Below are 26,595 nucleotides of genomic sequence, written 5' to 3' on the forward strand. Positions count from 1 at the left end.
TCTGGAATTTTTTCTAAGAGAAGTTTGGTATCGCCTTTTCAGTTGCAAAACCTTTGTATTTTTCATTATGTAAAACATATCTTTGTATGAGAGCAAGCTCGGGATCACGTGAAAGATTCCCAAATGTGTAGATCAATTCTTGCGGAAGAGAAGCATGACACTTCAAGCCACATTAAAAAAGAATAAAAAAAACCCGGAAAAATATAGGGGAGACAAAATAAGCTTTACTTAATTTTCTTTTTGAATTCGAAAAAGACAGCAACACATCATAGTTGCAATTTTACATACATGGTATTATGATGAATCATAATACAGTTGCAAGAAATGGGCCTAAGATTTATCAGATAAGAAAAGATTGAATATGTTTGAGAATTGTAAGAGAGTCGTGTAGCATTCAATTCTAAGTGTAAATATAGGATCGTCAATCTATACATGGAAAAATATAATTCCCACAGCAGCACCGCAAAACTAACTACCATGAGATTTGTCATAGCAGCTACTTTCACTCACACCCTCCTTTCCTTTGGCATCACTTCCGGAAGATGGGCATCTACTATAAACCAGCACTAACATCTGCCAACAGCATCTTCAATGTCTCGTACGTCATAAAACAAATACCTACACCAGGTACCACCTTGTAGTATTCTGGTAGGATCCCTCTATACAGGCCACGTAAGCCTTCTGTCCTGAATATTTGCTTAAACGTACCAAAAAGGCCTGTTGTGTAGACACGGGCTCGGCCACCGGCCCCTTCCAACTGCTTCCTTCGTCTCACAAGATCCAATGGAAATGTTGCTGCATAATGTAGTGAGAGTCAAATGATAAGAGACAGCACCATTCTTGAATAACATCATACTCTAATACTATTTGAAGACTAGATCTTACAAGGTCATGAAACTTCTTAGGTCTCGAACAGTTAACCAATCAATTATAACAATGCAAAGACACTGTAATATGACAAGTCAAGACGAGAAAAGAGACTCACGAAAGGGGACAAAAACCAAGAAAATAAAACTGAAACAGATGATCAGACCAAGAAAAACTCTTATCAAGTTTGTCTAGGATGTGTCGCATTTAACTCAAACAAAGCAAGTATTCTTGCTATAGAACAAAAGCCACTGCAACAGCATGCCCATGTAAAAAGTGGTACCATGAAAATGAACTCCCATGATTGCTCTCATTTAGCAATCTCATTGCAAGCTGTAGTATCCATAAACAAGTCATGCAAAGAGAAAAAACTGTACCCAAGGGCAGCTTCCAGTAAAACGCCAGTACCAAGGTTGTTCAATGTAATGAAATAGAAATTCTAACCAAACAATTTCTTCTAATGCCCCAGTGACATCAATGGAATGATGTTACACTCAGAATGAGCTTGAATAGTGACACATTTACTCTAACATGCAGTTACACCCAGATAAGTAATATTGCCTTTTAGACTACTAGCTCTATGCAGCTTGACAATCCAGTGCGAAGTATGATAAATCAGAAGTCATATGTTTGAATGAATTTCAGTTTGTTGGGCTTGATAATTGGGTGTTAAAATGTTTTCATTCAGTCAGCAATTTATTTAAAAGCCAAAACTTGCACTATTATGACATAATGAAGGAAAGATAGATTAGAGGGCCTTAAATAAAGTATATTTAGATATTACGATCCAAGTGAAGGCAACACTAGCCCATGGCCATCACTGCAGACAGCAGGGGCTTGAAGGATTACAATACCGATGAAGCCATTGCAAAAGGAAGCCTAAGTGAGAAGCATACCTCAAAGAGGACACCTCTCACATTTGGTAACTGAGAACATCGGTTCACCTGACAGCAGTGCCACCCTATAATAGAACCGACTGCAAAGCTTTGGGAGACACGCCACCGAAGAAATGTTGGAAAGATGATGTAAATCAAAACAAGATCTTTATATTAAAAAAATTAAGTTAGCTGAATGATGGAGGAGAGCAAATTTCTTGTCAGCTTCCTTACTAAAATTCTCAAACACCAGATTAAAAAATGACTCCAGTCTGGTTTCTGGCTCTAGGGGTCAGTCTGGTTAGAGACTTGGTGCAGAGCCTGCACCACATCCTGTTTGTCTGCATCAAAAGCATAGTAAACAGCTATGTGCATTAAGTTTTATGTAATATTGACATTTCTAATTAAGAAAACTAAATTAACTGAACCAGATTGTTAACTGTAACAGCACAGTTCTAATTAGATTTGAATACAATAGTTCAGATCAGGGGTGTTTCACCAAGGTAAACTTAATAAATTATATCTAAAAGATTACATTGCCTAAATAGTAAACAGTGAAAGAAAAATGTACGTAAAACTACAGGGGCAAAGAAGCATTATAATCAAGCATCAAGGTTGACACTGACATATTACAAACTATGACTTCCATCAAGAACAACAATCACCAGTATATGACACGAAATTCAAAAAAATAAGAGTGTACGATCACTCACCTGTTGATGATGCAATTCCTGAAAGGCTCCCACAAGCAAGACTAACCAACACAGTAGAATCATTGGGCCTGATGTAAAGATAATTAAAATAGCATTAAAATGTTAGGCCAAAACACAGGATCCATGCAAAGGTAATTGTAAGACATTAAGACCCCAGAATTGCTGAATCAATTGATAAAGTAACCACCTATGTGACTGCCAAGAAGCTCTCAAGGTCTCATACACCGAAAAACTGATAGCTATACTGGGCCCAACACCCTGCATTATGGACAGAGCAGTAGTTAGATACGCACAGGAAAACGGAATTCTAACCATAATTAAAGTTACAAAAATATTGAGCATACCAAGAGGGTTGCTCCAAGTCCCTTATAGAGGCCAAAAAGACCCTCATCTCGACTAATAGTTTGCAAAGTTTGCCAAATACCTTTGTAGTACATCACATTTGTCTGCAAAGTTCCAACTAATTAGTAGAGGAGCAAAATGCATATGCAAAAATTATCACTTGAGACGAAGAGCTTTAATTCAGACTAACATATATAGTAAACCAGACAGGATGCAATTGTTCAAACTGGAGTGAATATTTTGCCTTTGTAGCACTGGACTGTAAACTTTCAGGCAAGTATTTTTTTTAAAATTTATATTTCACTCATCCAACTCACAAAAACATAGTACGAACAGAATTGAGGAGACATACACTAATGCCCAATGAGAAAGGGAAGCACAGCATCCCCAAACATGTCAATCCATGGTTCAATAACTTAACAAATCAGTACATAAATCTAGTAAAAATAACAAAGATTGCCTTCCAACCATCTGATCTCACCTGAGCTGCAAGGCGCGTCCTTACAAGATCCAAAGGATATGTAACTGATGCAGCTGTTATTCCCGCCAATCCACCACCCACAAAATGTACGCAAAGGTCTGTACTCAAGTTCTCCCTATGATTTTCCAGTCCAGGCATCGTTTGTAGGAACTGTACCACATAAAACTCAATGAATTAAAGATCAAGCAACGATGCAACAACAAACTAGCTTGAACTGTATCTGTATGAAGGTAACATTAACTGAGTGGCTTTACCAACCTTTTTATAATGTTCGTATGCATAGAAATTAACAGAAGAATAAGGAAGACGATGAGCAATTGTAACCAGATTTCCTTTCCAGAAAGCTCTAAATCCTTCTTCACCAGCAATCCTTGAGGCCTCACGCCATATGCTAGCCTTTCTCAATGTTGCAACATCTGAGTGCATACCTTGCACCTAAAAAGATAGCATCATGTCAATAAAGCAGTTCTTGGTAAAATTAAGCATAACACAGCGTTCACTAACCTCATAACAAAACCCAATGTTCAGTAACCCAAAAAATACTATATTCAAAGTCCACTTTTAACCCAAACTTTCATTCAACAGAATACAGAAAGCCCCTACTTTCATGTGAAAATAAACCACAACAAATATTAGCAGTAAAAAATATCGGCTTGCGAAAGCAAACGTTAAGAAAAAAAAGACTTTACCTGAAAAAGAATGGTAAGGCGAGCAAGAGGCGCCGTACAAGTTTTACTAAGAGCTCCGGCAACACCTCCGGCGAGAAGCTGCGACACCGTTCCAATCTGAGACTGTTGGTGCAGAGGCTTCGGCTGTTTCTGTGGCAGGGACTGCGCCAGTGTTCTCACACCGCCTTCGACCGCCACGCCTCCATGCCCAGTATTCAGAGCTCTCTGCCCTCCTTCCACCACCACCCCAACTCTCGCCTCCGTCTGCATTTCAGTATGCCCTAGAATCCCCTAACTCCGCCGCGAAGCAACCTCACCCTCAATAATCGAATCTAGAAACAATTGATTGTTGTCAAAAACCCTAGAGATCAGTAATTGCACGAACCCCGACGCAGTTTTCCGCTTCTGCTCTGGAGCTTCATTTCTTTGTCTGCTCTAACTTTGCCTAATTTGAACGCAGGACGGGGGAGAAGAATGTCCAATCCGACGTCGTTGCGGCCAGCTGCGCTGCGTTTAGTGAAAAAGTTAGGGTTTGCGTCATCGAGAACTTGCCGAGTCCGCAGTTTCGTTCCTGTGCGTTCAGTTCTATCGTAGCAGGAGACAGACAGCCAGTTGCAATTGGTAAGCGCAAATATATTTTGATAATAAATAAAGGTCGGTGATTGCTATTCGACAATACATTGAAGGCGGCTGAAAATTTTAACCGGTCTTAGCGTCTTACAATAGACTGGGCGCAGAAAAATTTCGCACACGCGGAATATCTGATAATTTTGGTTTCGAATATGCTTGCATTTGGAGCTAAGGTTCGACTTCGTAGGCGTATTGGTGACAGCTGGTAAGATTAACTTTGATGTAATAAGTCGGTTTATTATGGTTCTCCACTACGTGGCTGCCAGGTAGCATTCTTGAAAATCTACGAATTCGACCTTTTTGTCTTTTTGTCTTTTTTATTTTTTTCAACTACCGACCAACCCTTCCCGCAATATCATGTGTTTTTTACGCATATAAAACTATTGAATTTTTATATATTATTTATTTACTTAATTTCGTTCATGAACCGAGCACCCGAATAACTTCTCTTAACCGCTCAAGCTACAAGCTCCTATATGCGTTTATACTTTGCTTGTTTCTCCGTCAAATAAACCTAACTTGATGTTGTCTTGATAAACTTTTTCTTTACTTTATTAAGACCATGTTTTTCACTTTTTTATCTTCTTATGCGCCCACTGATTAGGGTTGATTGCAAATTAAAGCAGAATTTGGAACACGATACCACCTATTTATCATGCCCCATTGTGGGTTGTGGGTTGTGACGATAATGCCAAACAATCAGAAATATCTAGAATTCATCACATAAATTATGATAAAGCAACAATGCCTTGCCATTAGCTCAAACTTCTCCACTATTCATTAGCGATTTAATTAACAAAAAGCATGCCCCTGTAGCTTGCTCCCCTTTACACCCCAGCCAGCAGAACCATTTTATAGCCCAAAAGTCTTTCCATCCAACATGCTCATTTTTTGGCTTGCAGACTCAATACTAAAGAAACTTCATGGCTTCCTCCATAAGCTGAATTCCTCCTTTGTGTCTGATCACTCTGCTCGGGCACGCCGCGGTGGTCGTTTTTTCTAGAGCGTTTAGTTTGGGTGTCTTGAGCATTTTGGGTTGATGTTGCTGGGGGCAAAATCCCCAGTTGGAGTGGTAACTCTAAACAAGGGTGAAGAGATATGTCTGAAGTTGTTTGAGCCTGCTGTGTTTCAAGAAAGTGTATTTCTTCCACCATTGGTTTCCAGATTCTTACTCTTGAATTGATAAACCAATTAGAAACCTGCATTCATTTTTTCTTATATGGTCAATTTCATCACTAATTCAAATAGAAATGATCCACAAATGACTTGGTAAATGTAGGTCACCTGAGTTCTTGATAGGCCAGTCTGTTGAGCCAACATTTGCTTTTCAGAATCAGAAGGGTAACTGAGATGAACAAAAACCCAAGTTTCATGAGACCAATGTATTGAATTGAAATATACCAATTAAGTTATTGAGAAATCACTCACGGGTGAAGGAAGTGTTCAAAGAGCCATGTCCTCAGCACAGCAACTGCATGCTCAGGAAGTCCTCTTTGGCATCGCGAGGCAGATTGATGAGGGTTGTTGGTCAAACTCAGATGACTTGGGTTTTGGCCTCCATTAGAGGAGCCCCTAGCTTCATCTTTAACAAGGCCAAAATCATCAGCCAGAGGCTTCTTGCCTCTGGTTTGAAGCTTGTCCAAAATGGCATTCTTCAAGCACCCGAAGTGCTTCAAAATGGCTTTGATAGCAAAAGATATGTAAGGGGCTGCATCTCCAAGCCCATCAATGGTCTCAAATGATGCCACCACTGACTCCATCTGTTGGCAGTACAGTTTATACTTCTTGTACACCTAAAAACCACACCAGAAAATTGAACACAAAATTATGAGACTCGGGCTCCAATCCATATCTCTTAACGGTTGAATCAAACTCCAATTCATATCTCTTAACGGTTGAATCAAACTAATTAATTTAATGCAACAACTAATCCATTTAATTCAACGCCTAAAAAGATAGGGCCACGTGAATTCTACTAAATGTGACATTTGATTTTGGCAGAGCATATGTCATCAGAAACAATGAACAGTGGAAAAAATTAAATTGTGACAAGACAATTCATCTTTTTTGGGCCATCACCAGTGACCACTAACTATGTCAATCAAATGATGCGACACCTTGGCAGCAAACAAACAATCAAAGTTCCATTCAATCCAATGTGATAAACCTGCTTATATTTACATTTTTCACCACCAAAAATACAATCCAAAAAATATCCAGGCTAATTTTAATGAACCAAGATTTTGTTTTAAAATAAACAAAAACTTAACCAAGATTAACACACAGTTGATTAGAAATTCAAAACATTATTTGTCACATAAATATTTTATATTTTCAATTAAGGTGTATTGTATTGTACTGATTGTATGTACCTCCTCCAGCATGATTGTCAGCCTAGAGTTCTTCAACTGAACATCAACCCGATCATCAGTTATCGGATCCTTGACCCTCCCGCTCAAATAGTTCGGCGGAGGAGGATTCGAGTCGGATCGACCCGACCCGCAGAAATCTTCAAGGAGCTGCTGAGCAGGCTTCAGAAACCTGGAGCGCTTCAGGACTGAAGCGTAGCCCGTGAATGGGCCCAGAGGAACCGATCTTCTGAGTTCATTAGGCCGACGTAAAGCGTCGTCGTTCTGGTGGGAATCCGAGAAGAAAGGATGAGAAAATGGTGGGTTCGATGTTGGTGTGTGGGGGTGAAGGGTGAAGCTGGTGTTGGCTCCAGGCATGGCGAGAGTGGGTGTGAATCGTTGTGGTGGGTTGTTCTGAAGAGTGACTCGGAGCTTGTCTCTTCTACTTTGTTGGGGGACGTGGAAGGCTTCGAAACCCTCATCCGCCATGATTGAATTATGAAGCTTTTGAGAAGAGAGAGGCGAGAAATTGATGAAGGAAGAAAAAAGTCTTGAGCTTTGGGGCAGAGTGTAACATGATGGTGCAGTGTTGCAAAATATTGTACCAAGAAAGAAACAGAGGCTTCGACGTGATGGATTAGAAAAATATTATTTCTTTTTCTCTTTTGCAATTTTGTTTCCACTCTCATTATCTGCATGTGCTATTTGACTGTTTTAAAATCACAAAAGAATCGTTTTACATACAAATCACAGTAATTTAAATGAATGTAGAAGGAAGACGTAGATTAGGCCAGTTAACTAGTAACTAATCGGTGGTCAATTTTCTAAATTATGCATAAATTCAAGGCATAGACTGATTAATTCCATTACACATCAGTGACAACAGCCACCCTTCTCTCCACATTTTTGTAAGTATAGCCCCTAGCCAACAACCCATAAAAGCACAAATTCAAACCATTCATGGCTGCCAAAAGCCAGTAGAAATTGTCCAAGCGGCTAGAATTCAAGTCCTTGCCAAACCAACTTCTCCCACCCTTCTCTGTGACATGATCCACAGCCATGATCAGGAAGCTGCTTATGAAGCTTCCAACCCCAATCACACTCAGATAAAAAGCAATACCCAAGCTTCTCATTGAGTCAGGAACTTGGTCATAGAAATACTCCTGCAAGCCAACCAGAGTGAACCCATCTCCAAGCCCAAGAATTATGTACTGCGGAGCTAACCAGAACACGCTCATAGATTGTGGCTCATCAGCTTTTAGTCTTCTTCTTTCAACTAATGCTGCAGCTGACATTGCCACCACTGAAAAAATCATCCCAAATCCAATCCTTTGCAGGATGTTGATGCCCCTTTCATTGCCTGTGACTTTTCTTAAAATTGGAACAAGAATCTTTTCATAGACTGTGACAGAGATTAGCATTGCAATGGCCCCAAGAGAATATATGGAGGCTGGAGGGATTTTGAAGTTGTCAGTGATGTTTAGGTTCATTGTAGCAGCTTGTTTGACAAAGAATGTTGGGGCTTGTGCCAGGCATACTCCAAATGTCAATGAAGTTAGCCATATGGGGATCATGTTCAAAATAAGTTTCACCTCCTCCACCTTTGTTAGTGTTGTCAATCTCCAAGGATTATGTTTCTGTTCATAAGATGTGCTGACATGCTCTTCGATTATCGCAGCCTTGTCTAAAAACCTACAGATCAGAGCTAATTAGTAACAACTATCGAGTGTTGCTATTTGAACCATATTTACTAACGACTTTACGGTCAATATTAATGTAGTAAATAATAGGCACATAAAAAGTACATTGTACTTATATAATAAAGGGCTATGCTTTTGCTTACCTAAGCCTATTTGTGTGAAGTAAAAGCCTTCCTTGGCAGTGCTTCTGAGACTTGGGAACTTCAAATAGCAGAGCAGGGGTTGAAGGATTGGGTAAGTTTCTTTTTCTTATGGCTGCAACCAATACCTGCAGCATTGGTATCAAAGGGCTTCCTTCTGGCACTTTATACCTATAACAAGCCTTCCCCATGTAGAAGGTCACAATTGTAATAGCCATGGTGATTGTGAGAATGAGATCTGCAACACCCCAGCTCACATAGTCTTGAACATAAACAATCACTGTTACACCAAGAAGCAAACCACAACAAAGTGCAAAGTTCCACCAGTTGAAGTAGGACATTTTCTTCTTTCTTTCTTCCAAGTGATCGTCGTCAAATTGGTCAGCTCCAAAGCTTTGAAGGCATGGCTTGTGCCCTCCAGTTCCAACAGAGATAAAATACAAGGCAATGAAAAGTACCACTTCATGAATTTTTCTAGGCTCTAGACACATCTTTGTATTGCAGGGCTTTAGACTTGGGATAAACTGTGACATTGTAAAGAGACTTAGACCCTGTTGAATTTTAAAAAATAACAATGATTAGTGATGATTAAATAGATAACTAATTTCTAATTAGAATTGGGATTGCGTATATTTAATTATTACCATCATATATATGAGGGATGAAAACAGAACCATGTTGAATCGGCCAGTGTAGGCGTCTGCTAAAAAGCCTCCAATCAGAGGCATTATGGTTGTGACCCCTGCCCAGAAGTTCACATTTTTGGCTGCTGTTTTGATGTCTTGATGAATTACTTGGGTGAGGTAGGAGATGAGATTTGTTGCTATTCCAAAGTAACTTAACCTCTCACTAAATTCAATAGCTACAAAAAAAAAAAAATATCTGCAGTTACATTGATATGTAAGATTACGTAGCTATAAAAACAAGTAAAAAGAAAAGAGTCGACATTTTATTGGCTTGGGATACTTACGTGGTTTGCTAACTGTGGCATACCTGTGACAGGAAAGTTTTTCTCCCAATTTAAGCCTTCTTGTGTTAAATCAAACGTAAACTTTGGATTATATAAATGTATTTTTTCATGGAAGTTACACGTTGGTGTCTAGGACATGTGGCTGGCTCTGCCTTATTCGATCGGTTGCCTACAAAGTCAAACTAGCGAACTGGTGGAGAGAAACTCTTATGTAATGGGTATAACACTTTTTGCTATCCCCGGCCAATAATCCAATGACACGTAGGATAACTTTTCCACATGTCATTGTGTTATTGGTCGTGGATAGCAAAACAGTGTTATCCCCGTTACATGTAAGTTTTTTTGCAACTGGTGGGCAAATGGCCAAGAAATGAAGTTTTGAAGTTGGTCAGCTTTTCCTACAGACATCATATTCCTTTTGTGTACGTAAGTGTTGCCTAAGGTTTAAACCATATCTAAGAGGACCAAATTCAATATACACTTAAAAGTTAAAACAAAACTTGCAAAATCAAGCAAATACCATGTTAAGAGAGTTGAAGAAATTAATGAACTGCTGGCTCTCAAAGATGATTTGAATAACACAAAACCTGTACATGCAGAGAGAGAGAGAGAGAGAGAGTTACTGATGATAAAGAGAGAAGCTTTCCATACGCCAGTTGAAGCACGGAGAGGAACTCTTCCTTTATAATCTACAGACGAATCATAAACCCAGTTCTCATCGTCCCTATTAGTATTTGTTTCTCCTCTTCTCTTCTCCATTTCTGGCTCCATCTCCTAACTGGTAATGAATGATGTTAAGGAAACAAAGATATATGGTACTAAAACAAACTACAAAGATGAGAGAAGATATTTTGTAGGAAGAGAGAGCTTTTGTGGTTAAGTTGTGTGCTTTCTTTTCACTGCTTTTATAGTTCAGGGATTCTATATGAAAAACTGAGATATGCAAATAAAATAAAATCACATTTACATACCTACTCTACTGATCTACTTTTCTGACCATCTTCTTTGTCCTTTGGTTCCCTGCCTACATTTCCAATCTGCTATTTTCCAGCATATATCTAACAATATAGTTCATTATATATACTGGTGGAGAACTGAGACTGAGATATGGCCAAAAACATTATGGCAACAAAATATGACAAATAATAAACTGGTATCCCATATGAGGAGAAACACTTAATGAAATGGGGATAGCAAAAGGGGATAACACTATTTTGCTATCCCCAGCCAATCACAGTATGTCACGTATGATAATTTTTCCTTATTGTGGCAATTTGTGATTGGCCGGAAATAGCAAAACAATACTATCCCCGTTTCATACAAGGTTTTCTGCAATATGAGAGTGGGTTTATCTAAAAATGCAGAACTGGTCCAAACTTTTTTTTTTTCAACTTTGACTGCTAAAACTTTTCAAATTTGGACTAGTATGTGACCAATAAACTGACACGTCTGTTTTGTGAATGTTTGAACTTTTATATGATAATGTTACTTAAAAGATGCTCTCTGAACATAGAGCTTAATTGGTTTGGGAAGAAAAGAAAAGAAAAAAGCGTCTCAAAATGCAAAGACCATCATTGGGTTCATGAATGCGATTCTTATATATTGTTAATTATGTTAAACAATAATTTCACTAATTAAATAGTATAACTATGGAGTTAAACTTATCTCCAGCTACAGAGGAGCTAGCTTGAAATTATAGGTTAATCTACAGATTCTTATATTCCACCGCCACCCTGTGTATATTATAGAATTGAAAATTCTTCTTTGTATTCTCTTCCCCCTTGGATTCAGATGAACTACATCAGCTGGTGCGGATAAAGAAGAGGTGCAAAAGACACAGAATTTCTTCTAGAAGTTTTGATTGGATACAATTTCACACATATATGAGTAAACCCTATGACTTTAAGGTGGTCTTTGGTGGCATATATTCCAAGTGGCTTGCGAAAGCAGATCGTGAAAGAACCAAAAAAAGTTTGGCATCTGCATTTGTGGAGTGTTTAGCAATACAGACTGTTTCCTTCGATATGAGATCAAAATATTCCAAAACCGCTGACATTTTTTAAGGACTAGGATTCTTTATAATTAGATTAAATTTCTGGAACATCATAAGCTTGAGTTTTAATCACTCTTTTTTCTTCGAATTATGCCCTTTCCACATTAGATAACCTTTTCTATTAGGGAAATTTTGAAAGCTAATCAATTTGTTTCAACAAATTAACACGAGCCCCTCGGGCAGTAAAGACTGTTACATGGTTGAGGTTCCTGTTCTTTCTTTTCCTTTTCTTTAATAAAATTAGTAATTCTTGGATCAGTGATCTTAAAGAAACCAAATCATTGCATTATCACCCGAAGTTCACTCCCTCAACTTTTTTAGAAGTTTGATCTTATAGGCACCGACACTGGCACCGGCATCATCTTCACCACTGGTATTTGCCTGTACTACCATACTTTAATCCTTTTACAAATTCAAATGTTGTATAAATAATGAAAATTGTAAACTACAAGATTTCAATGCCCTCATTTTGCACTCTGCATCCATCCAAATTCTAGATACTTTTCACTTCACAATGCACTGTGGAACATATTTTTCCTGTGTTTTTCACCAATCATTTACACCACATCATATTCACAACTACATTTTCATTTGTCAAGAAGTAACATGGAAAGATTTATTGTAGTATCAGGTACATACATTCACAAGATCAAAAAGAATAAAGAGTTAAAACAAGAAGAAGAAAACAATCATACGAAACTACAATTACAATGATTGTTTAATCTAATCCTTCCCTATACCAAGACTCTGATTACCCTCCCATACTTTCTGGTACCAGAGAAAAATCAATAGAGACAGCGCAAGGCTGTCGCGTTCATCTTCAACTATGGTTCACTAAAACCCTGCCTTTTCGCTTTGGCCTCTAGAGGTAAACACATGAAACGAAGCCAGAAATATACCCCATTTCTGTAAACAAAAACAAAAAATTGTATATGTTTGCCTACTCTTCTTTCCCTCTTGTAGAATTAGCGATACTTTGTCAGTTAGAGCAACAATTTCTCTTATTCATGTCACCGGATAGATTTGCAACATTGATGGTAGTGCCATGCAGTCCAGTAGTGGAAACTGCCTCCTGCGCTGCTAGTGCCTTCTTGCTGATTATGTGGTAGATATCCAACAAAATGGTTTGAAATGCATTCTCAACATTGTAGGCTTCCAATGCTGAAGTTTCAAGGAAAGAGAGGCCTTCCTTCTCAGCCAACAGTTGAGCATCTTCTCCTGGGACTGCCCTCAGGTGATTCAAGTCAGATTTGTTACCGGCCATCATTATGACAATGTTAGAGTCTGCATGGTCTCTCAGTTCACGAAGCCACCTCAGCACATTGTCAAATGTTTGCCGTTTGGTTATGTCATAGACCAATAGTGCACCAACAGCCCCTCGGTAGTAAGCACTGGTTATGGCTCGGTACCTTTCTTGACCTGCTGTGTCCCATATTTGTGCTTTCACTGTCTTCCCCTCTACCTGCATCAGAATAACATGATAAAATTTCAGTAAATGTGTTATGAATTAAAGTGTACACAAGGCCACTGAGGAGTGAGAAGCAAACAGCTATTCATGAAAATTTGAATGCTTGGAAAGAGCAAAAATCATTTGATAGTTGTTCCGATTTCATCATGTATCTTTTTGCAATACCATACACACTCAAAACGATTATCTCCTTCGGAAGTTGTCTAAGATATTTTTGACATATGTATTGGCTGATCTACTGTTCATAATAAGAGAACACCCTCAAAACCCTGCACACAGCACTGCCACTAAACACTTGAAATGTATCTTGAAATTGGCCAAATGTCACCAAACAATATATAAACCGCAGAATGGCAGTGGTTCCACAAACAACAGTAAGTGGTTTCCTTTTCAAATAGCTTTTCATCCTTAGTGCCTCACAAGCTATATATATATCACCGCTAAAGGAGATGCATCATAAAAATCAACGGGCAGACTCATATGCAGGGAAAAAAGATTAAACTTTACATACTCCATCCATTCCATACTATCACCATGGAAACATAAATGATTATTAAATCCAAGAGAAAATAAAACACGAAAGAAAAACAAATAAATTTTACAGAGTTCAGAAGGCAAATTTGCCTAGGGAAAATGAAATTTACTATCATCAACAATTCTATAAACTTTGCCTACAAAATTGTAAGCATTTCCCACAATTCTATAAATGACCAATTATTATTCTTTCAACATTGACGTTCAAAGACAGCAAAAAAAATACAGAATTGAACAATCCAAAAGCAGGAAATTGCAAATGAAATCAATTTCCAAACAAAGACAAACCAACCTGCAATGTCCTAGTCGCAAATTCAACTCCAATGGTGGACTTAGACTCCAAACAAAACTCATTCCGCGTAAATCTCGAAAGAATGTTCGATTTTCCAACGCCCGAATCTCCAATCAATACAATCTTGAAGAGGTAATCATATTCGTGATCTACTTTGTACGCCATACGTTCTACTCCTCACACCACACCAGACCTGCAAGATCCAGTTCACCAAAATCCCACAACAAAAACAATTAACAATCATAAAACCCAAAACAAATTTGTACCCATTTGCTTATTTTAACGGGAAGGAGAATAAAAAAGGTTCTGATCAGAGAGCATTTTCCTTTACCTACGTTTCCTTCCCAATATGATTTTCCTGAGAAACAAACGGTGAGTGAGTAACAAGAGAAGAGACTAACCACAAAAACAATGTCGTGCAGAATGGCGAGAAAGAATGAATCTTTTTTAAATGGGATTTGAATATTGGTGGGTTTTCTTGGGGATGTTTTCGCGTTGAAGTTTGTGGAAACAGAGACGAGAGGAGAAGAAGAAGAAGAAGAGAAGAAAAGGAAAACGGATGAAAATGCATTCAAAACGGACGAGCGGAATTCGGAAAGTCTGTGTCAGGTAAATGACGCTTCAGACGACATGTCGTCCAGTTAACTAAGCCTTGCTTAAAACTTTAAGCCCATCCTCAAGGCCCAAGGTTTATCCAGGCCCACTTTAATTTCAATTTAGTATCATAAACCTTTACTCATATTTTCAATATTAAAAACTAAGTATTCGATTATTTTGAAATTTTAGTAATGTGGTTCTTCCGGTAGACAGTTGAAAAATCCGTTAAATAATAATATGGCACAACTCACTTGTATCCTTAATTACAATAAAATATTTATAAAAATAAAAATAATAAATTAAGAAATATGGAAAATAAAAAACTCTACAATTTTAGGATACCTTGGCATAAAAATATTGAGGCATGCAATGCCATGCAATAGTTCTAGATCATGGCATTTTTTCAAATGTTTTCTTTTTGGGTCCAAATTTTATGATGTTGCTTGGGTACAACTATCACATGCAATAAGATTAATCCCATTCTGAAACTCATACTGAGAAGCCCAAATTTAGTGTATTTTGTATCATGTCACACTGACGTGTGAAGGAAGTTGAGGTTTTACTCCAAAACCAAATGGCAAGTTGGCTTGAAACCGGAGAGCCTTTCCCATGTTCAAAAGATGACGGTGTTTGCGCTCAACGACCCCATTTTATTGGGGGGTTGAGGGGCATGAGTGATGGAAAACAATTCCTTTTGTATCTAGGAAGGGTCGCATGGATATAAATTCAGCTCCGTTGTCGGCTCGAAGAGTTTTGATGTGAAAATTGAATTGTGTTTCTACCCAAGAAGTAAATGATTGTAGTATCCCTTGTGTTTCTGATTTAAAACTCATGAGATGTACCCAAGTATAGCGTGTAAAATCATCAATAATTGTTTAGAAATAACGAGCCCTTGAATGGGAATTTATTTGATGTGGTCCCCAAATATCACAATGTATTAAATCGAAAGGTGCATGAGAAGAAATTGAACTAGATGGAAATGATAAACGAGTCTATTTGGCTAATTGGCAAATGTCACAAACATGATTGGAATTGAAAGAAATTTCAGAATTTGTCTTGGTGAGAACTTGGAGAGGTCCGGTGGATGGGTGGCCAAGACGTTGGTGCCAGAGGTTGGATTGTTTCCAGATATGGTGAGCTAGGATCGGGTTTTGGTATAAGTAACAAAAGTTAAGAAAATTTGACAGAAATTAAGTATTGTCCTTGAATTGCTTCAAATTAAAATCACAAGGGCAAAATTAACGAAATTGAAACCACTAAGACTTCAGTGGTAAAAGCGATAAACCACATGGACCAAAAGTGACGTTTTGCCTATATATTATTCATATCTTCTTCTTATCCGCATGGGGATTTGTTTTTGATACCTTTGTGTTTTGTGTTTTGTGTTTGCGATGGGAAAGTTGATACATACAATAGGGGCCAACGGCCATAGACAGAAAATTCCAATCCAATATCTAAATGGGATAGGAGAGTAGTCTTGAGTGTCTGCGAAAGCGCTTTTGCTTTTTGGTAGTGGTGTGGTTGAGCTGAGAAGTACTAGTGAGTCCATTATCATTGTGGCGGACCAATTTAACACTCAACAATGTCGTGGAAAGTTAAAGTTAAAGCGACCAATTTAACACAGCACAATCGTGGTGACCAATTATTTTTCCCGAAATTATTTATGTTAAATCATGGTGATCAAAATCATTTTCGACCTAGTGACCAAAGATTCAGGAAACAAAATGAGACTTGACCAAAGTTTTAAGGGATACTACAGTAAATAAGCCTTAAATCAATCAATGTCCACATAAGTCAAGCTTAGATTTTCTTTTTCGAAAATTAAATTTTTAGCTGCATGAAGGATGAAAGTATTAGGGAGTTACAATAGTATTTCAGTTACAATAGTTAATCCTACTAATGATAGGAAATGGTCATTTGTCTGTTATTAGGCCATAATTCCATATTTATGTTTATGATAATGGTTTGCTGTAACTGTAGATTGTTCTCTACAGAATTGTATATATATATATATATATTGTATAATGATCATATGAATGACTAAGGGAAAATCAGTTTCTACATAGTATCAGAGCAAGGCTTCAAGTGTTGGGCCCAACGCGTGCTCCCACTTTACTCAATATGAGTTGTCCACGCGTTAGGCTTCAAAGTTCGCTAAACATGCGGGAGCATATTGATAGTATTTGTCCCACATTGAAAAGTTAAGGGACCTAGTATGGGTTTATAGGGAGTTAGGCTACTCCCCCCATAACCAATTGATTTTGAGGTGGAACCTCAACTTCTTTCATGGTATCTATGCTCTTGTGATGATCTTTTCTTTATTACTGCTTTGTCCCATATGGTTTTCTTCCCTATATCTTATTTAATTGTTTATATGGTGCTTTAAAATTCAAATTTGTCCATGCTCTCTTTTTCTTTTCTCCCATTTCAGCAAAATACAACCACCGACAAGAACGAAGGCAGCAAGCAAGCCATAAGACGAGAGAAGAATAAACAGAGGGAACCAACCACCTCACAGTCTATTTTCATCCCATATCATAATAAATTCTTGCCAATCCTCAAAATCCAATCTTACAAGTACTTTAGGGAATTAGTTTAATTAATATATATATATAATCGAAGGGGTATAATAAGTTATTGGGCAAATTGGTTTAGGGTTTTAGTTTTTTTAATTACTTTTTTATTTTAAGTTTTAAGCAAATTGTTTTTTTTTCTTCTAATAAAAAATTAGTGATGTGTCAACCTCTCAAACTCCTTGGATGAAATTTAAATGAGATGGCACGTGAAGAGCAAAAGTCAAGCAAATCATGGCAGAGAAAATCCAAGCAGAGGATCCGAATCCAAAGTTAACAGCCTCTAACACTTTTGAAAAAGTACTTTTCTGACAGCCTCTAAAACATGTTATGATCAAGGAAGATTATGGTGTGAGTGCATGGAAGAGCATGATCAAAAGCTTACTTAATTTAGAATGAAATAAATAATTACGGATTTTGATTTCTTACCGTAAATTCTTAATATGTTTCTCATTTACTTGTCTTTTAATCTTAATCGTGTATCACAAATTCAAAACTGCGTGAACAAAAAAGCGAGTAGTGCATTTTTGGAAGAGTGTGAGATCAAATGTTACATTTGTAATACACGGCTAGGATCGAAGCAAACATGTGAAGTGATTTTTTGCTTTATGCTGTGCCAAATGCAATCAATCTTCAGTATTTGAGTAAAGTCAGGTGCTTCAAATATGGAATCCAACATTAAAGAAGTGGTATAGTTAAGGTAAGGAAGATATGGTGTGAGTGCATATGGAAGACTTTGATCACAAAATTTCGGATTTGGATTTGGATTTGGATTCGGATCCTTTACCGGTTCTTAATGCGCGCTTGTCCCTTTGCTTGCCTTTTAATCTTAACTGTACATGACAAATTCAAAAGGTGTGTGAACAAAATGAGACTTGACCAAAGTTTCGAGGGATATTACAGTAAATAAGCCTTAAATCAATCAATGTCCACGTAAGTCAAGCTTAGCTTTTCTTTTTCGAAAACTAAATTTTTAGCTACATGAAGGATGAAAGTATTAGGGAGTTACAATAGTTAATCCTACTAATGATAGGAAATAGTCAATTGTCTGTTATTAGGCCATAACTCCATATTTATGTTTATGATAATGGTTTGCTGTACCTGTAGATTGTTCTCTACAAACTTGTGTATATATATTGGGAAAATCAGTTTTTACATGGTATCAGAGCAAGGCTTCACGTGTTGGGCCCAACGGCTACACGTGCTCCCACGTCACTCAATATGTGTTGTCCACATGTTAGGTTTCAAAGTTCGCCAAATATGCAGTGGCGTGTTGAGAGTGTTTATCCCACATTGAAAAGTTAAGAGACCTAGCCTGAGTTTATAAGGAGTTGGCGACTCCCCCCATAGCCAATTGGTTTTGAGGTGGAACCTCAACTTCTTTCATGGTATCTATGCTCTTGTAATGATATTTTCTTTATTATTTCTCTGTCCCATAGTGGTTTGCTTCCCCATTTCTTATTTTATTGTTTTTATGGTGCTTTGAATTTCAAAACTTGCCCATGCTCTCTTTTTCTTTTCTTTGTGTCCCAAGTTGATTTCACCTCATATCCTTTTATGTCAAACCTCATATCCCTTTATGTCAAACTTGCCGCACTCTCTCTTAATTCCTTTATTCCCTTCAAATATCCTATGCTCTCTGTGCATGCATCCCTTTCTGCTTTTTATGTGATGAATTTTCTTTTGTTTCCATTCCTCATCTTTATTATATTTATATAATAAAAAATGCACTTGTTTGAATTATTTTTCTTTACAACATGGCTATTTCTCTTTATCCTACCTAGAGGGTGATTCCTAGGTAGAGTTATGTTTCTCAGGTACCTAGAGTTGTGTTTCCTAGGTACATTTGACTTGTATGTTAGCCCGTGATTTTATTAATTCATTGCAAGAGCCCATGTGCTCCTTCACCTGCTGACTTTTAATGGGCGTTATGTTTACTCTGTTTCTCTCATGCCGCTCTTGCAACTTTGGAGATTGAAGTTCTTCTTTTTTGGTTCCCCTTACTGGACTGCTACAGCCGATTGCTGTCGCCATCTCCATCACCATGTAGTTTCTTCATTCAAATCTTGCTATGATGTGCGCGCTTCATTGGCAACGGAGGGAGTTCCAATAGTATTTTAGTTACAATAGTTAATCCTACTAATGATAGGAAATGGCCAGTTGTTAGTTACGTTGTTATTAAGCCACAGCTCCATATTTATGCTTATAATAATAATGGCTTGTTGTAACTGTATATTGTTCACTACATACTTGTATATATATTGTATAATGATGATCGAGGGAAAATAAGTTTCCACATAAAGTACTTTAACAAATAGTCAAATATTCCAAAAAAATTTAAGCAAATTGTTTTGTTTTGTTTTTTTTTCATAGAACATCACATGGAGGGTGGTTACTTGCTCCCAGTTTAGCTATCATATGACCTTTAAATTCATGGCTCCAAATCCCAGCAGATATAGATTGTGATGTAAACTTAGTATTGGGTAAAACCATAAGAATCCAATCCATGACTCAAGATCTTGAACTTCATGATTTTCACAATAGCATTAGACGGAAATTCAATTAGACTTAAATTACATACATACCTTGATTTTCACTCTAGCCTTTTGCACGTTAGAAAACCCTAATACGTGTTTTCATTAGTGTACACATAAGATGGGTATGTGCATTATTATAGGTAGAGAGAGGACCCATTTCCTGGTAAAGCCCAGAATCAATTACCACTCATCACAGTAATAAAATAGGAAATTACTTCTCTTCATTTGACCAATATAATTATTCTGAATAATATTTATTAAACCAATTAAACAATTTATTTACCACATATGTCACTTCATATGGGCCACACAAAATGTTTATAAAATATTCTTACCTGTAAGGCATCAACAATTATCACACAAGCTGACAGCTTCTATGTGGTTGTGATATTTTACAGTGTCATACGTAGAACTTAAGAACTGTTCTATTCAAGTGAGGCGGGGCATGATGTTTGTTGAATATCACATGGACTTGTCTTCCAACTCATGAAGAAAAAATCTTGGGGCAAAACAAACATCATGCCCCACCTCACATGGACTTCTCTTTAATAAGTGAAACTTCATTGAAAGACAAAGATAATACAACAACCAACAAGAACAAAGGCAGCAAGCAAGCCACAAGACGAGAGAACCAGAGGGAACCAACCAATCTCTCAGTAACAAGAAGAATAAAAATCCAATCTTACAACCAGAGGGAATCGTCTCTATGTAAACACCACCTCACAGTCTATTTTCATCCCATATCATAATAAATATTCTTGCCAATCCTTAAAATCCAATCTTACAACTACGTACTTTAGGGAATTAGTTTAATATATATATATATATATAATCGAAGGGGTATAATAAGTTATTGGGCATAAAGAAGACATTGAAAAGCAAAAAATGAAAAGGAAAAAATATGAAGAAGAAAAAAGAAGAGCGAGGCTGCAGAAGATAGGTAACGTTACCTGGTTTAGGGTTTTAGTTTTTTTTTTTAAATTTACTTTTTAATTTTAAGTTTTAAGCAAATTGTTTTTTTTTTCTTCTAATAAAAAATTAATGATGTGCCAATTCTCAAGCTCCTTGGTTGAAATTTAAATGAGGTTGCACTTGAAGAGCAAAAATTAAGCAGATCATGAGAGAGAAAAGCCAAGCAGATGATCCAAATCCAAAGTTAATAGCCTCTAACACTTTTGAAGAAGTGCATTTCAGACAGCCTCTAGAACGTGTTATGGTCAAGGAAGATGATAGTGTGAGTGCAGCGAAGAGCATGATAAAAAGCTTACTTAATTTAGAATGAAATAAATAATTACAGATTTTGATTTCTTACCGTAAATTCTTAATATGTTTTTATTTACTTGTCTTTTAATCTTAGTCATGTATCACAAATTCAAAACTTCGTGAAACAAAAAAGCGAGTAGTGCATTTTTGGAAGAGCGTGAGATCAAATGTTACATTTGTAATACACGGCTAGGATTGAAGCAAACAATTGAAATGCTTTTTGGCTTTATGCTGTACCAAATGCAATCAATCTTCAGTATTTGAGTAAAGTCAGAAATGCTTTTTGGCTTTATGCTGTACCAAATGCAATCAATCTTCAGTATTTGAGTAAAGTCAGGTGATTCAAATATGGAATCCAACTTTAAAGAAGTGGGATAGTTAAGGTAAGGAAGATATGGTGTGAGTGCATATGGAAGATTTTGATCACAAAATTTCGGATTTGAATTTGGATTCGGATTCGGATCCTTACCGGTTCTTAATGCGCGCTTGTCCCTTTGCTTGCCTTTAATCTTAACTGTACATCAGAAATTCAAAAGGTGTGTGAACAGAAGAGTAGGGCACATTTGGATATTGGTGGGATCGAAGCAAACATGTGAAACGCGTGGCTACTTCTTAGTATAAATAAATGATGTTCTAGGATGAGCTTGCCCTATCTTTTCCAAGTAGTACGTTTTCTAGGTTTTGTAGTGAGACCACCATAATGGATTTAGTTCCACGGTCGCAAAAAGGGTTTTTCCTTGTAGTGTGGTTTCTCCTTCTCAGCCTCACATGTACTCTGCTAGTAGATGTCACTCATTCTGCTGCTCATCCGGATACCAGAAAGGCATGTAATTCTCCTATATATATATATATATATATATATATATATATATATAATTATATAATTATATAGTTTAAAACTGGCTTCTATATACTTAGGGCCCGTTTGATAACTATTTCAATTTTAGTTTTTAGTTTCCATTTTTTGTGCCAAAGTATAGAGGAAAAAAAGGGAGAATGGAAATGAGAATGAGAGTGAAGATGAGATTGAGAGGGAAGCTGAGAGGATAGGATGGGAGGGAGGAGTAATAAAAGTGAAAACAAAAACAAAAACTAAAAATTGTATTCACTTTTGTTACTCCTCCCTCTCATTCTCTCTCTCAATCTCATCCTCACTCCCATTCTCACTCTCATTTTCCTCTATACTTTAGCACAAAAAAAAAAATTAAAAACTAAAGCTAAAATTAAAATGGTTATAAAACAGGCCCTTAATAATGTTAATTATGACTATATTAATTGCAGGTTTATATTGTGTACATGGGGGACAAGCCAAAGCTCGACATTCCCACCACTACCACATTGCCTCTTCATGTAAACATGATTCAAAACGTAGTTGGCAGCAGGTTAATTATCACATATATAATATAAATCTACTGCCCTTTTTTATTAGGATTAACGGGTTTTCTAGATGAGTAATTGGTGACAATTATATGATTTGCAATTTAGTAAACTATAGCTAGACCCTATATAATTCCTAACTTGAGTTAACGTTTATGTTTATGTTCAGCAATATTGCACGAGAACCTCTCCTACTGCACAGCTACAAGAGAAGCTTCAATGGCTTTGCTGCAAAGCTAACAGAGGAAGAAGCTCAGAAAATGGCTGGTTGTGGATCTAGCTTTCTTTCCAATTTGCATAAAAAGTACTGACCATTATAAATTTATATCTAACTGGAAGCTTGTGTGTGTGTGCATATATATATATATATATATATATAGGAATGGCTGGTGTGGTGTCTGTTTTCCCTAGTGGGAAGCAGAAGCTCCACACAACAAGGTCATGGAACTTCATCGGGTTTCATGAAAACATGAAGAGAAGCACTGTTGAAAGCGATATCATCGTTGGGGTGATCGACTCTGGAGTTTGGCCCGAATCTGCCAGCTTCAGTGATGCCGGCTTTGGTCCACCTCCCAAAAAATGGAAAGGCACATGCCAAGGATCATCCAATTTTACTTGCAACAAGTAAGGCTAATATGCTAGACCTGTCATGCGCTAGATAATAAATGTAAAAATTATCCGTTTTATATGATAATTGATTGACGTATTGTTGCTATGGTTGAAACAGTAAAATCATTGGAGCACGATATTAACATAATGGTAGACCTTTCGTCGAAAGTGACATCAAGTCTCCACGAGACTCGAATGGCCATGGAACCCACACTGCATCAACGGCAGCAGGAAACTTAGTTAGCAAAGCAAGCCTATTTGGTTTGGGGTCGGGGACAGCAAGAGGAGGGGTCCCATCAGCACGTATTGCGGTGTACAAAGTAGGTTGGTCGGATGGTATTAGTGACGATGATATTCTAGCGGCATTTGATGATGCGATCGCGGATGGTGTCGACATACTATCTGTCTCCATCGGACCGGTGTCTCCGGATGATTATTTCAGGACACCAGTTACAATTGGAGCCTTTCACGCTTTAAGAAAAGGAATTCTGACTTCCACTTCTGCTGGGAATGACGGTCCAGACCTCAAGACCATCACAGTCTTTGCGCCATGGTGTCTTTCTGTGGCTGCAACCACCATAGATCGGGAGTTTGTTACCAAGGTTCAATTGGGTAACCAAAAAATCTATGAGGTACAAAAAATCTATGAGGTTCAATTGGGTACCAAAAAATCACTCCTATCCTCACTTAAGCAATTGAATTAATTTATTAATTTGCTTAATTTTCGTATATAGGGAATTGTAACAAACACATTTGACCTCAAGGGCAAGTTCTATCCTCTAATATTTGCTGGAGACGCACCCAATAGGACAGCAGGCTACGACGAGTCTACATCTGTGTAAATACAATTTATACACGTTGTATAATATTTATGGGATATTAATAATAACGTTGCACTAATTAATATGGTGGTACAGGACATGCGAACAAGGCTCGTTAGACCACAATTTGGTGAAGGGCAAGATTGTTCTTTGCTATGGGAAGAATGAGGCTGGGGCCTATTATGCAGGTGCAGTTGGAGTTATTTTGCAAGGCCGATCTGTTGCAAATGTGCTTGACCCTCTTCCCTTGCCTGCCTCTTGCGTTGGTTTGGATGATGGTAGCAGCATTTACTATTACATTAACTCAACAAGGTACACACAAATATTATTTGTAACTTTTAAGCTAAACCAGATCCGAATGATGCTAATGATTAATTTTGAATATTGTAATGATTAATTTGTAGGAACCCATCTGCAACAATTTTTAAAAGTACTGAGGATATTGACACACTATCCCCATATGTGCCATCCTTCTCATCAAGGGGTCCTAATCCAATCACTCCTAACATTCTCAAGGTACGTACCTAATTACTTGGAACTTGATGAACACTCAAGACTGTTTTATTTTATATATAATTAGCTAGCTAGGCTGCAGCACTTCATCTCTCCTTATTATATATGTTGCAGCCAGATATAGCTGCTCCGGGAGCTTCTATTTTGGCAGCATGGCCTCCAATTGTCCCTCCTTCGGATTATCCAGGAGATGACAGAGTAGCATCATACAATGTAATCTCAGGGACATCAATGGCTTGCCCACATGCCACGGGGGTAGCTGCATACGTCAAATCATTTCACCCCAATTGGTCTCCTGCTGCTATCCAATCTGCTCTTATCACCACCGGTAGGGTTGTGTATAAACGTGATCAGTTATTTTAATTACGTACAATTTTAGTATGGCCTAACCACGTATATCTTGGATTATTTGTAACGATTTTGCAGCTAAACCCTTGAGTCCCGATCTTAACCCTGAAGCTGAATTTGCATATGGAGCTGGACAAATAGACCCTGTTAGGGCTCCATATCCGGGATTGGTATATGATGCTACTGAACTGGACTACATAGAATTTTTGTGTGCACAAGGTTATAGTACCAAATTATTGCAATCTATTACCGGGCACAAGAGTAGCTGCTCATCAAAAACTAATTATGGAGCACTCAGTGATAATTTGAATTATCCTTCTTTTGCACTTTCCTCCTCGAATCCAAACTCCATCAGTGGGGTTTTCAATAGGACAGCCACAAATGTTGGATCACCAAGGTCCACATATAAAGCTAAAGTGATCGGTGCAACGAAAGGACTCGAAATCAAAGTTAATCCAAGCATTCTATCGTTCTCATCTCTCGGGCAGAAGCTATCCTTTCAAGTCACAGTAAAAGGGTCAATTCGTCACAAATCCAGTGTCTCTGCTTCTCTAGTGTGGGATGATGGTACTTTCCAAGTAAGGAGCCCCATTGTTGTCTATGCTATATATTAAGTGGTGCATGGATCATGTAATCCTGTATTGATGTAAGAATAAGAAAAAGCAAATTGCACTAATGAGGATCAAATGCCACATTCTCTAATATTTAATATATATCGATTATGAGTGATGAGACTTTGCTATGATGTAGAAACTTGAAATGTATCTTTTATTTTATTGTACTTGTTTGGAGTGATCCCATGCAAATCCCATCCTTCGTTGTTGTTCTTCTTTTTGTTTTTTCAAGACATTTCCTATTAAGAAGGGCAATAACATACTAAACTCACATATACTACATAGATGTTAGGACTCGAACTCAGGACCTTTCTTAAGGAGCATTTGCTCCAGACCACTACACTAGTGGATCATTTGTTGTTCTTGTTTATGCTTAAATAAACTATTTCAAAATTGAGATATTGAATAATAAATGAGCTAATTCATTAATTTTTTTATTAAAAAAAAGAATAATCTAATTCAAAATTGAGATTCAAGATGGCAAAAGTAAACGAGTGTCGTTCTCCCAAAAAAAATGTAAACGAGTATCAGTCAGACGACAGTATTTAAAAGGAAAGACTTTGAACATGCAGAAATTTGGGGCATGTTTTTTGTTTTGTGTATTATAAATCGTGTATTATAAATGCAATATCCAAAAGTCGTGTATTATAAATGCAATATCCAAAAGTCGTGTGGCTTCAATATGGGAATTGCAAATACAAAATAATGAGTAAACGGATAAACTACAACGTAAATGAAAATCATCCATGTTAATTGTGAGTAATTATGATGTTCGATTATCTTAATCGTAGGTTTATATTGTGTATATGGCCGACAGACCGAAACACAAGGTTTCCACTACCACAAAATCGTCTCTTCATGTAAACATGCTACAAAACGTCATTGGCAATGGCGTTGCACAACAAGAATCTCTGTTGGTGCACAGCTACAAGAGAAGTTTCAATGGCTTTGCTGCAAAGCTGATGGGGGAAAAAGCACGAAAGATGGCTGGTGAGGATGGTGTTGTGTCTGTTTTCCCCAGCGGAAAGAAGCAGCTCCACACAACAAGGTCATGGGACTTCATTGGGGTTGTATGACAAATGATTCCAACAATTTTTTTTTTTCAGCTAAACCCATGAGTGCCAAACTTAATTCTGATGCCGAATTTGCATACGGAGCTGGCCAGATAAACCCCATCAGGGCTCCATATCATGGTTTGGTATATGATGCCGCGGAAACAGATTACATCAAATTTTTGTGTGCACATGGCTACACCAACAAAT

General features: G+C 37.5%; 5 protein-coding genes across 9 annotated transcripts; 1 reads left to right on the forward strand and 4 right to left on the reverse strand.

The window, feature by feature from the left end:
- Positions 1–223: 223 nt before the first annotated feature.
- On the reverse strand, positions 224–4,656 carry LOC110756672 (uncharacterized). Of its 3 annotated transcripts, XR_015833813.1 has the most exons (9): positions 3,968–4,656; positions 3,537–3,713; positions 3,279–3,428; positions 2,800–2,901; positions 2,643–2,713; positions 2,456–2,523; positions 1,977–2,083; positions 1,764–1,851; positions 554–795 (listed from the first exon to the last, which is right to left on the reverse strand). XR_015833813.1 is itself a non-coding variant. In XM_088248948.1 (7 exons), exons 1-7 carry the CDS (start codon positions 4,214–4,216, stop codon positions 554–556), a joined length of 1,059 nt encoding a protein of 352 aa, XP_088105074.1. In that variant the 5' UTR covers positions 4,217–4,645; the 3' UTR covers positions 224–553. The 3 variants fall into 3 exon arrangements, 1 of the variants encoding a protein (XP_088105074.1); XR_015833812.1 differs by having other exon boundaries at positions 1,764–2,083; positions 3,968–4,654; XM_088248948.1 differs by lacking the exons at positions 1,764–1,851; positions 1,977–2,083 and having other exon boundaries at positions 224–795; positions 3,968–4,645.
- A 618-nt stretch (positions 4,657–5,274) lies between these two features.
- LOC110756741 (BEL1-like homeodomain protein 9) lies at positions 5,275–7,553 on the reverse strand. Its single transcript, XM_021958208.2, has 4 exons — positions 6,949–7,553; positions 6,005–6,369; positions 5,861–5,921; positions 5,275–5,775 (listed from the first exon to the last, which is right to left on the reverse strand). Exons 1-4 carry the CDS (start codon positions 7,411–7,413, stop codon positions 5,461–5,463), a joined length of 1,206 nt encoding a protein of 401 aa, XP_021813900.2. The 5' UTR covers positions 7,414–7,553; the 3' UTR covers positions 5,275–5,460.
- A 150-nt stretch (positions 7,554–7,703) lies between these two features.
- Positions 7,704–10,894, reverse strand: LOC110756740 (protein NRT1/ PTR FAMILY 5.6-like). 2 transcript variants are annotated; one of them, XM_021958207.2, is made up of 5 exons: positions 10,706–10,894; positions 10,358–10,512; positions 9,409–9,626; positions 8,768–9,315; positions 7,704–8,616 (listed from the first exon to the last, which is right to left on the reverse strand). In XM_021958207.2, exons 2-5 carry the CDS (start codon positions 10,503–10,505, stop codon positions 7,791–7,793), a joined length of 1,740 nt encoding a protein of 579 aa, XP_021813899.1. In that variant the 5' UTR covers positions 10,506–10,512; positions 10,706–10,894; the 3' UTR covers positions 7,704–7,790. The 2 variants fall into 2 exon arrangements, with proteins under 2 accessions (XP_021813899.1, XP_088105072.1); XM_088248946.1 differs by lacking the exon at positions 10,706–10,894 and having other exon boundaries at positions 10,358–10,605.
- Positions 10,895–12,402: 1,508 nt separating this feature from the next.
- Positions 12,403–14,670, reverse strand: LOC110756585 (ras-related protein Rab2BV-like). Of its 2 annotated transcripts, none has more exons than XM_021958024.2 (3): positions 14,483–14,670; positions 14,082–14,274; positions 12,403–13,249 (listed from the first exon to the last, which is right to left on the reverse strand). In XM_021958024.2, exons 2-3 carry the CDS (start codon positions 14,244–14,246, stop codon positions 12,767–12,769), a joined length of 648 nt encoding a protein of 215 aa, XP_021813716.1. In that variant the 5' UTR covers positions 14,247–14,274; positions 14,483–14,670; the 3' UTR covers positions 12,403–12,766. The 2 variants fall into 2 exon arrangements, with proteins under 2 accessions (XP_021813716.1, XP_021813715.1); XM_021958023.2 differs by having other exon boundaries at positions 14,413–14,670.
- Positions 14,671–21,689: 7,019 nt separating this feature from the next.
- Positions 21,690–25,546, forward strand: LOC110756584 (cucumisin-like). Its single transcript, XM_021958022.2, is given in 10 exon segments — positions 21,690–21,874; positions 22,333–22,433; positions 22,598–22,695; positions 22,809–23,052; positions 23,156–23,669; positions 23,772–23,875; positions 23,955–24,170; positions 24,263–24,374; positions 24,486–24,699; positions 24,798–25,546. Coding segments are annotated over 10 exon segments (2,262 nt in total). The 5' UTR covers positions 21,690–21,751; the 3' UTR covers positions 25,334–25,546.
- The last annotated feature ends 1,049 nt before the right edge of the window (positions 25,547–26,595 follow it).

The sequence above is a fragment of the Prunus avium genome, chromosome 2, assembly GCF_965620075.1.
Source record: "Prunus avium chromosome 2, drPruAviu1.hap1.1, whole genome shotgun sequence".
In the NCBI taxonomy this organism is placed as follows: domain Eukaryota; kingdom Viridiplantae; phylum Streptophyta; class Magnoliopsida; order Rosales; family Rosaceae; genus Prunus; species Prunus avium.